The sequence below is a fragment of the Myotis brandtii genome, unplaced genomic scaffold (assembly GCF_000412655.1).
Source record: "Myotis brandtii unplaced genomic scaffold, ASM41265v1 scaffold601, whole genome shotgun sequence".
Lineage (NCBI taxonomy): Eukaryota > Metazoa > Chordata > Mammalia > Chiroptera > Vespertilionidae > Myotis > Myotis brandtii.
This window is the reverse complement of record NW_005370276.1, coordinates 1,720,729-1,730,906: the sequence shown is the minus strand read 5'-3', so window position 1 is coordinate 1,730,906 and position 10,178 is coordinate 1,720,729. Positions and strand designations below refer to the sequence as shown.

Below are 10,178 nucleotides of genomic sequence, written 5' to 3'. Positions count from 1 at the left end.
GGGGGGGGGGGGGGCTGTGTCCAAGTGCCTGTGGCAGGGCCAGGCTCAGAGGCAGCCCTGAGCCGAGGGGCACCGTGGCGGACCTCTGGGCGCAGCTCTCCGCTCCGGGTCGGCCCCTCTCAGCCCCTCCCTGGTGGGTGTCTTGCCCACAGAGACGCTGCAGGAGTACCTGAAGGTGGTGATGGCCCTCAAGTACGAGGAGAAGCCACCCTATGACTTGCTGAGGAGCGGCCTGCGCACCCTGCTGCAGGATCTGCTGGTGTCGGCCTATGACCCCATCAACCTCCGGATGGTGCCCTAGGTGGGTTCCGGTGGGCAGAGCCTGTGAGCCTCCACCCCCACCCCACCCCCCACCCAGCCCTGAGTCCCAGGTGGCATTTGATGTTTAATCCAGGGCCAACTTCCCAGTTAGATGCTGCATTTCCCACAAGGTTGTTGAACTTTCCAAAGCTAAACCAGACTCGCTGGACAGCCTGGCAAGGCCGCGTGGACGTTCTGTGGAGGGCCTCCTGGGTCCTCTCTCCTCAGAGCTGACTGCCTCCCCTCGGGCTCTCCAACGGAGGCCAGAACAAATGGGGCCGTTTGTCACTGTCTACAGACATTTTTTTTAACTTTTTAAAAATATGTTTTTATAGATTTTACAGAGAAAGGGAGAGGGAGAGAGAAACATCAATGATAAGAGAGAATCACTGATCGGCTGCCTCCTGCACACCCCCTACTGTGAATGGAGCCCGAAACCCGGGCATGTGTCCTGATCGGGAATCGATCCAGTGACCTCCTGGTTCATAGATCAGCGCTCAACCACTGAGCCACGCTGTCCAGGCTCTGCAGACATTCTTGGTTGTCAGCACTGGGGAGAGGGTGCTCCTGGCATCTGGTGGGTGGAGGCTGGGGAGCCACTCAGCATCCTGCAGTGCACAGGCCACCCCACCACACGTCCCCGCCCTCACGGCAGCCGTGCCCGGGCTCAGGGAGCCAGGCCAAGTGCGTCCTCCCGGGCAGCCTGGCTCCTAACGCCACAGCCCTGGTCCTGCTGGCACTCTGGTGCCACTGCTGCTTCACGTCTGCCCCGTCACTCACATTCCGGCCTCACAACACACGCACCAGATCCCACAGCCTACAGCTCTCCGCAGGGGCCTGGTCACAGCGCTCTGAGAATGCAGGCTGTGCGTTGGTTTTTCCCGCAGGGTTACAAGCTCTGGGCCTTAACCACAGACGCTCTCCAAAAGTGAAGGCGTGGCTTCCCACCAGCTTCCCCGTCCCAGTCTCCCCAGCTTGGCAAATGGCTCTTCTGGCCCCAGCTGCTCTGTTCTTTCCCCAACTCCTTCCTCCTTCAGGCGTCCCAACAGGCAGTTGCTAAGTCCCTTCTAGTCCATTTCCTCCAGGTCTCTGCCTCGCCCTCTCCCAGGGGATCCCCACCCCCACCCAGAGGTGGTGAACTGTGCGGTCACTGGTCACAGTCACCCACGGGCGGTGAGCTCCGTGCGGGCGGGGCCATGTCTTTCTCTGGCATCTCTGTCTTTCCTGCACGTCGCTGGCCTGGCGCACGGAGACTCCACGCGTGTTTATCGAGTGGGCGACTCCAGTCTTCCCGCCGGTGCTGGCCTGTCGTACATGCCTCCTTCCGCCCAGTACGAGGGAAATTTTAAAACTTAAAACCTACAGCCCTTTCAGGATCATCACAGTTTCAGATGCACCGACTGTCTGGGCGCCTCTTACTCAACAGCGGTTTTGTCCCTTGTTAGAAACTTAGTGCGGATGCTCTTTAAGGAGCCCAGTGACCTGGGAGTGACGGATGCGCCTCTCCCCACCCGGCTGGCCGCCGTAATGCACTATAACCAGGAGTATAACAGCTTCTCTCTGCTATGGCAACTCCTTGCCTTGGCCTGCGTGCCGACACCCCCTCCCCCGGGCCACTCTGTGCCAGCCACACCGTCCTCCCCTCATTCCAGACGAGGCCGAGCTTGATCCCAGCCCAGGGCCTTTGCACTCACGTTGCCACGGACTGGAATGCTTCTCCCCTTCAGTTTTTCTCAGATCCTGGGGCCCCCGTTTGCCCCTCCGTGAGGTGCCTCCCCACCTCCTCTCTGATCACATCACCTGTTTTCTGGCAGCCCCTGCCCCACCCCTGGAGGGAAGTGTGTGTAATTTGTAGCATCCCCACCCCCTCCTCCAAGCTGTAAGCCCCGCGGAGGTGCTCCTTCCCTGTCCGTGGTGTTTCTACCGTCGTCGTCCCAGGCCCAGGGAGCGCCCTGAATGCAGGAGACACTCACGGCCATTTCCACTGTCTTCCAGCACTTCCAGCACTTTCTTTCAACTCCCAGTTTGAAATCGGGAAAAAAATGGGAAGAAGAAATGTGAAACCCAGGCCTGCTGTAGATTAGCTTCTAGAAAGATCCCTCGGACGTGCATTCCTGCCGCTTCTGTAGGCGACGCTGATGGGCTGATGGGCAGGAACGTGGCAGTTAGGCTCCAGGTAATGTGAGCGCCCTCCTTTGATGTCCCTTCCTCACGTCATCTCCCGCAGCCGCTGGGGTGGAGAACGGAGAAGACCCTTCACTCGGGACGGGGTTGAGCCGGCCCCTCAGTGGGACCCTTCCTGCCATTGCAACCACTGTGCTTTGTAATAAATGGTTTCATTGGAGCTTGGAGAGTCGACTGTCCGCAAAAGATGTTCCTTTTGGGAAAGGTTAGCTCCCTTTTTCTCCCCATTCACCCACCCCGTCAACCTCTCATCCATCATCTACCCTTACATTCATCTGTCCAGACTTCATGGAGCCACCCCTCCACCCATCCTTCCTTCCTTCCATCCATCCATCCATCCATCCATCCATCCATCCACACATCCACACATCCATCCATCACGTCATCTCCCGCAGCCGCTGGGGTGGAGAACGGAGAAGACCCTTCACTCGGGATGGGATTGAGCCGGCCCCTCAGTGGGACCCTTCCTGCCATTGCAACCACTGTGCTTTGTAATAAATGGTTTCATTGGAGCTTGGAGAGTCGAGTGTCCGCAAAAGATGTTCCTTTTGGGAAAGCTTAGCTCCCTTTTTCTCCCCATTCACCCATCCCGTCAACCTCTCATCCATCATCTACCCTTTCATGCATCTGTCCAGACTTCATGGAGCCACCCCTCCATCCTTCCTTCCATCCATCCATCCATCCATCCACACATCCATCCATCCATGTACAGATGCTCCTCAACTTACAGTGGAGCCACATCCCAGTAAACCTATTATAAGCTGAAAATATTGTAAGTTGAAAATGCACTTAATGGCCCTGGCTGGGTAGTTCAGTTGGTTAGAGTGTCATCCTGATATACCAAGGTTTCAGTTTTAATCCCTGGTCTGGGCACATACAGGAATCGACCAATGAATGCATAAATAAGTGGAACAACAGATCTCTCTCTTTCTCTCCCTCATATTAACGCCCTGATGCACTAAGTGAAACTCCCACAGGCCTAAGGAGTTCTTTCATGGTTCTGTAGGATTGCTGATGTTGTGTCTCTTTTCATGACTTTGTTGGCCATTTGTCCATCATCTTTGGAGAAATGTCTAGTCAAGGTTTTAGCCATTTCTTCAATTGTGTTATTTGGGTTTCGTATGTTGTCTTGTGTGAGTTTGTAATAGATACTGGATATTAACTCCTTCACAGATACACCTTCTCTCCCATCCTGTAGTCTGGATTCTGGTGAGAGTGTCCTTTTGAGCTCAGGTATTGAAGTTGGTACAGTCCCACTTGTCTATGTTTGCTTCCCTTGTCTGTGCTTTCGATGTAAATATCCAGGAAATCATTGCAAAATCCAATGTCCTGGGATTTCCCTCTATGTCTCCCTCTAAGAGTTTATAGTGGTTGGTATTATATTTAGGTCTTTAATACATTTTTGCATAGAGGAGAATGATTCTGTGATGGAAACCCAGAACTGCATGAGAGGAACAACTGTGAGGGTATTTTTCAAAAATAGTCATTGTTTTCCTGCAGTGTGTTCTCACAGTGGGGTCTAAAGACGCTGAACTCACAGGAAGAGAGTAGAACGGTGTTGCACGGGCTGGGGGTGGGGAAATGGGGAGATGTTGATCAAGGGTAACTTTCAGCTACAAGAGGAACAATTCCTGGGGATGTCCTGGACACTATGGCAAGTACAATTAACAGGAATGTATTATATCCCTGAAAGTTGTTATGGTTATACATCATTCGTGTTATAACCATAACAATGGTAATTACATGAGAGGATGGAGGTGTTGATGAACCTTATTGTGGTAATCACTTCACTATATAGGTGCATCAAATATGTACATTGCACACCTTAAATTTGCATGCACTCTATATCAAAAATATCTCAATTAATCTGGAAATAAAGTAATTGTTTACATCCAAGTAATTATTAATGTTCTCTAAAGTTTATCAAATTCATAGCTGTAAGCTCTATGACAATAACAATACAAAATGGCGAGAGTATGGGTGGATGTGTCTTAAATGTTGAAATTTTTTATTATTCAAGAGTAGATATAGTCCAGCCGGAGTAACTGAGGGGTTGAGCATCAATCTATGAACCAAGAGTTCAGGGTTTGACTCCCGGGCAGGGCACATGCCTGGGTGACAGGCTTCAAACCCAGTAGGGGATGTGGAGGAAACAGGCAATCAATGACTCTCTCATCGTTGATATTTCCATCGCTTTCTCTCCCTCCAACTTCCTCTCAGAAATCAATAAAAATATTTTAAAAAATAAGAAGAGAGATAAATACCAATTGAAGAATAATTACAAGGAATAAACAAAATCTCTTCGGACCCTTATTCCCGGTGAGCTTCCCTGGGAAGAGGTGTGGCATCCGGGTGGTGCTCTGTGCGCACGAGCGCGCGCCTGCCTAGAGCTTTACCTAATTATTGCCTCAACGCCCCACAACAACCACTCAAGGTAGGTGTTTTTTTAAAAATATATTTTAATAGATTTCAGAGAGGAAGGAAGAGGGGGAGATAGAAACATCCATGATGAGACAGAATCATTGATCGGCTGCCTCCTGCACACCCCACACTGGGGATCGAGCTCACAACCCCGGCATGTACCCTGACCGGGAATCGAACCGTAACCTCCTGGTTCATAGGTGGACGCTCAGCTAGTGAGCCACATCGGCCGGGGTCCGGTTAGGTTTACTGTGTCTGTGTTACAGAGGGCAGACTGAGAAGTAGAGTGACTTGCTCAGACTCATGCTCGCGGTTGGAGACGGGCTGAAATTTGAGGCCAGTTCTGCCCATCACGGCACCAGTGGGACACCCGCGTAGTCAGCTCGTTCTTGGGAATTGTCCCTGATGTCTCCCCTCCCCGAGAAGCCAGGGGTCCCGGGAGCTGGGGTCCCGTTAGGTGTGGATCTTGATCTCGGCATACTCGGTGGTGCTGGTGGTGGCCTCCTGGTCAGGCCGTTCCCCGGGCCTCGGCCCCTGGAAGCTGAGGGTGGCGTAATAGAGCTCCAGCTCCTCCCCGGAGGCGGGGGCGGCGGCAGCGGGGGGCGCAGCTGGGGACGGGTGGTCTAGCTGGCTGCCTGGCCGACACTCACGCTGGCCACCCTGAGTGGAGGGGGGAGAGGCAGTCAAATTCGGGTAATGGGGGCTGGGAGTCAGCAAGGAGGGCCCACAAGCAAACCCGGAAACTGAGCAAATTAGTCTTTCATCTGTTCATTCCACAGACATTGGCGGCGGGGCCCCTCCCCCCCATGCATTGAGTCAGCAGATATTTTAGAGAAGTGATGCCTGGCCCTTGGTAATGGACTGCCAGCCACCTAGATTCCTCACAAGAGTCCACTAGGGCAGTGGTCGGCAAACTCATTAGTCAACAGAGCCAAATATCAACAGTACAAAATTTCTTTTGAGAGCCAAATTTTTTAAACTTAAACTATATAGGTAGGTACATTGTTATTAACCTAATTAGGGTGCTCGTAAGGCTTAGGAAGAGCCACACTCAAGGGGCCAAAGAGCCGCCTATGGCTCGCGAGCCGCAGTTTGCCAACCACAGCACTAGGGCGACGCTAACTCTATTCTACCTGTCAGGTGGAGAAACTGAGGCTAAATATCCCCAAATCACACATTTAGTTGTTGGGAGGACCAGGACTCATGCCCGAGTCCCTCTGGCTTCAGTGCCTGCTGCCTTGTGGGACAGCGGCCCTGTGCCGGGCCCTGGATGTTCACTGGGGAGCAAAGCAGACCCGCCTCTGACCCGCCAGCTTGCAGGGGGGCCAGCAGACCTGCAGGCGGCGGGCGGTTATGTTACTCTCACTGCACATTGCAATCGGAAGCACAAGAATGGGGTGGTGGCACGGAATTTGCTTAGGCCCAGACTGCCCTGCCCTCGGGGGCCACAAGGCATTTCAGGGGTGCAAGCAGACGCATTCGTGAATTACATCATGCGCCCTACAAAGGATACTGTACAGTAAAGGGTGAACGCTGCTCAGAGAAAAAGCTTGACCCTGTGCCCCCAGCACCTGGGAGGGAACCTCTAAGCCTTGGGGACTGTGGGCCACACCAGGCAGTTCGTGTGATGGATGTCGGCCTTGGGCCACGGGGTGTCGGCTTGACCTCTGCGGGGATGGAAACTGAGTCCAGCCACGTGACCGTCCCCCAGTTAGAACTGGACATCAGGCTCGGGGAGCTTCCCCGGTGGGGTGCCCGTGCGTGTGGTCACACGTCATTGCTGGGAGACTAGGCACTGTCCTTGTGACTCCGCTGAGCGACCACGGAAGCCCACGCCTGTCGCTCCTGGGCCCGCCCCACGCGCCTCTTCCCGGGGCCGATTCTATCCCCGTCCGACCGCTGTAATGAACCATGACCACGAGTAGGACAACTTCTCTGAGTCTGAGTCCCTCTGGGGAGACATGAACATGAGAGTGCCTCGGGGACCCCTAAACTTGTAGCGGACAATTATTTGGGGGCGATCCTTCTGGCGTCCTGTATTGGGGAGGAGAGAGGGGAAGGAGGAGGAAGTGGGAGCGGGGACAGGGAGGGCCCCCCTGGACCTGAACACACTCAGGAAGATGGGCAGGTCCTTGGCTCTGAGAGGAGATGGGAGCGGAGGGGAGGGGGACTCCCGGCCGCCGGCCTGGGTGCCTGGATTGATGGGGACCCAGGAGGAAAGGCCTGCTTGGGGCTCGATGACCATCTTAAGTCATCGGGGTGGATGTGGCCACGGCGTCCTGGGGAGATGGCAGCGGCATCCGATGGGGGAGGGGGGCATGACTCACCAAGGAGGCGGGACCCCGCGTGGAGGAGGCGGGACCCCCCGTGGAGGAGGCATCCTTCTCGCCAGCTGCAGCCCGGGGTGCGCCCCTCCTGCGGGTCTTCACTCTGAAGGGGAGGCGGGGACCCCTGAGCAGCCTGCGGGGCGCAGAGCTCAGCGTGTGACCACCATCCCCTGCCAAGGAGGCTAGAAGGGCTGACCCCGGCCGGACCAGGGGACATGCCTGCACTCTGACTTTCACGATGAGAACAGGCTCCCTTCTCGGTGGGGGGTCGGATGGCCCTGTTCTCACAACCCCTGCACCACCCAGATCCCCCCAGGCGGCCGTGTGGGGTTCCAGGCCCAGCCTCCTGCTCTCCGGGGACGACACTCACATGAAGACGACGAGGCAGAGACCGAGCAGCCCAACCACACCAGCTCCCGTGACAGCCCCCAGGACGAATGCTTCCCTAAGCGCGGGCTTCCCTGCGGACAAATGGGGTTTGGGGTGACTCCCCTCCGCGCCCCAGGACCCTGTGCCCTGCCTGTGCTCTGTGCACCCCACTTCTTCCTTTCACCCCTTTCTTTCCTGACTCAGCCCCCCTCCCCCAGCCCCACCCTCCCTCTCACCCACTCCTTTCTCCGTGGCCTCTGCGCCCAGCAGGCCCTGACCAGGCAGCAGCAGGACAGAGGCGCTCTGGGTCCCGTGCACATTCCGGGCCTCGCAGCTGAGTCTGAGTCCCTCCCTGAGCCCCTCGCGGAGGCTCAGGGAGCTGTTGGTCCAGGGCCCCTCTGAGCTGGAGTTGACCACGTGGGACGCGTTGCCATGGTTCCCCTCCAGCAGCCCCGCCCCCAGCCGCCAGCGCAGGGAGGGGGCCGGCTGGGCCCTGGAGGAGCAGCTGCAGTGCAGACCCTGGTCCTTCCAGGAACAGGAGGGTCCCAGCAGCTGCGGGGGGTCTGTGGGGAGCGAGGAGAAGGATTAGGGTTGCCTCTGCCCTCCCAGGACCCCGTGTGCCCCCGCCCCCTCCATACACACACACTCACTCTGCAGGCGGAGACGCAGGGAGGCGCGCAGGGAGCCCCGCGGGTGCTGAGCTTGGCAGGTGAATCTGCCTTGGTGCCGCGCCTCCACCCGGGGCAGCTCCAGGACCCCGGGCTCCTGGGGCTGTGAGGGGCTCAGGGACCGGTTGCCATGGGCCCAGCTCAGCGTGGCGGGAGGGTTGCTGTCGGCGACACAGAGCAGGCGGAGCGAGTCCCCTTCCCGGACCCGGAGAGCTGAGCCGTTCCCCACGTGTTCCAGCTCTGGAGAGAGACGGAGCCCAGCTCAGGCCTGCGGATCAGAAGTCTTCCTATTTCTCTCTCCTCTCCTTTTTTTTTTTTTTTAATCCTCACCCGAGTGTGTGTGTGTTTAAATACATTCTTATTGATTTCAGAGAGGAAGGGAGAGGGAGAGAGAGAATCATCAATGATGAGAATCATTGATCAGCTGCCTCCTGCAAGCCCCCTACTGGGAATTGAGCCCTCAACCCAGGCATGTGCCCTGACCGAATCAAAACGTGACCTCCTGGTTCATAGGTCCACAGTTCAACCATTGGATATATTTTCATTGATTTTGGAGAGAGGGGAGGGGCGAGTGAGAGAAACTTCCATGTGAGAGAGAAGCATCCCCCTTACCTGTGTGGCTTCCTCGGGAGACGCTGATGGTCAGGGGGAGAGAGAGAATCATCAATGATGAGAATCATTGATCAGTTGCCTCCTGCAAGCCCCCTACTGGGAATTGAGCCCTCAACCCAGGCATGTGCCCTGACCGAATCAAAACGTGACCTCCTGGTTCATAGGTCCACAGTTCAACCATTGGATATATTTTCATTGATTTTGGAGAGAGGGGAGGGGCGAGTGAGAGAAACTTCCATGTGAGAGAGAAGCATCCCCCTTACCTGTGTGGCTTCCTCGGGAGATGCTGATGGTCAGGTTCTGTGGTGCATCTGGACAGAGGGACACAGTGAGGAACAGAGTCCCTTCCCCACCTCCCCACCCCCAGGACACACAGAAACGGGAAGTGGAGAGACAGGCGCCTGTGTCCTTCCTGCAGCCCATCCCCCACCCCCACCCCCCACCCGGCGTCCTGGCCGGACTCACAGGACACGTTGAGCGTGATGGTCCTCTCGCTGCTCACATTTGCCCCTGGGAAGGTGACCCGGCAGGTGAGGTTGGTGCCGTGGTCCTGCGGGCGGGGCTTGAGCACGATTTCTGGGTACCTAGAGGCCCAGGAGCCCAGCGCCTGGAGCCTGAGGGCAGCAGCCCCGTCCCAGGAGACAGTGCCAGCCGGCAGCAGAGCACAGGCCCCGGGCAGGGAGCACACCAGGTGGCCCAGGCGACCGGCCTCCAGAAGCTTCTTGACGTGGATGTCCGGGGTTTGTGTCAGCGCTGGAGAGAGAGAGGGCGAGGCCAGGCCCAGAGGGCACCCCATGTGTGCACCCCAACCCTGAACTGCTGCCCAGCCCGGTGGTCCATTCCTGGGACCGCTCCATACCTGTGACGGTCACAGTGAGCGGGTTGTCCCAGTAGGTGTGGTTCACAGGGCCCCTCTCCAGGTGGAAGTAATACTTTCCACTGTGTCTGGGCCCCACAGCTGAGATGCTCAGGGAGCAGTCGCCGGCCCCCGGGTCCCCGGAGAGGTCGAATGGAGAGGGAGGTTTCACCTTCCTTGTTATTTTCTTGCCTTGGTTGTTTGTGGCCACGAGAACATCTTCGATAGTCTCCCTTTTCTGGTACCAGTAGCCATACGCTGGAGTAGAGTTGTTCCAGCCCTCCCAGGGGTAGGACACCTTGCAGGGCACGTGCACACACAGACCCGCCTGCACCGTCACCGAGTCCTGCACCTGCAGCTGGTACTCTGGATCCTTCTGCGGGGACCCTGGGGGGACAGCGGCTCAGCTGCAGCACCAGCCCCGGCCCAGCCCCGGCCCAG

General features: G+C 56.7%; 2 protein-coding genes across 2 annotated transcripts in view; one reads left to right on the top strand and one right to left on the bottom strand.

Moving 5' to 3' along the window:
• Positions 1–2,649, top strand: part of VRK3 (vaccinia related kinase 3) — a 39,092-nt gene extending 36,443 nt beyond the window's left edge. The window contains exons 14-15 of the mRNA XM_014550485.1: positions 153–301; positions 2,305–2,649. Coding sequence (XP_014405971.1) covers positions 153–301 — 149 coding nt within the window. The 3' untranslated portion in view covers positions 2,305–2,649. The remainder of the gene's footprint in view (positions 1–152; positions 302–2,304) is intronic.
• Positions 2,650–5,072: 2,423 nt separating this feature from the next.
• LOC102244980 (sialic acid-binding Ig-like lectin 11) lies at positions 5,073–9,760 on the bottom strand. Its single transcript, XM_014550482.1, has 7 exons — positions 9,347–9,760; positions 9,145–9,192; positions 8,252–8,509; positions 7,838–8,164; positions 7,603–7,693; positions 7,233–7,365; positions 5,073–5,565 (listed from the first exon to the last, which is right to left on the bottom strand). Exons 1-7 carry the CDS (start codon positions 9,675–9,677, stop codon positions 5,359–5,361), a joined length of 1,395 nt encoding a protein of 464 aa, XP_014405968.1. The 5' UTR covers positions 9,678–9,760; the 3' UTR covers positions 5,073–5,358.
• Positions 9,761–10,178: the final 418 nt, after the last annotated feature.

What these genes read in the sequence shown, in the direction of transcription:
- LOC102244980 (XM_014550482.1), bottom strand. Translation starts at nt 9,677, where the DNA reads ATGGGGTGCCCTCTGGGCCTGGCCTCGCCCTCTCTCTCTCCAGCGCTG. An exon ending in CTCCCGAGGAAGCCACACAG is followed by an intron (nt 8,510 to 9,144) that starts GTAAGGGGGATG and finishes GTCTCTCTCCAG; the next exon opens with AGCTGGAACACGTGGGGAAC. An exon ending in CTCTGCCTCGTCGTCTTCAT is followed by an intron (nt 7,366 to 7,602) that starts GTGAGTGTCGTC and finishes TGCGCCCCGCAG; the next exon opens with GCTGCTCAGGGGTCCCCGCC.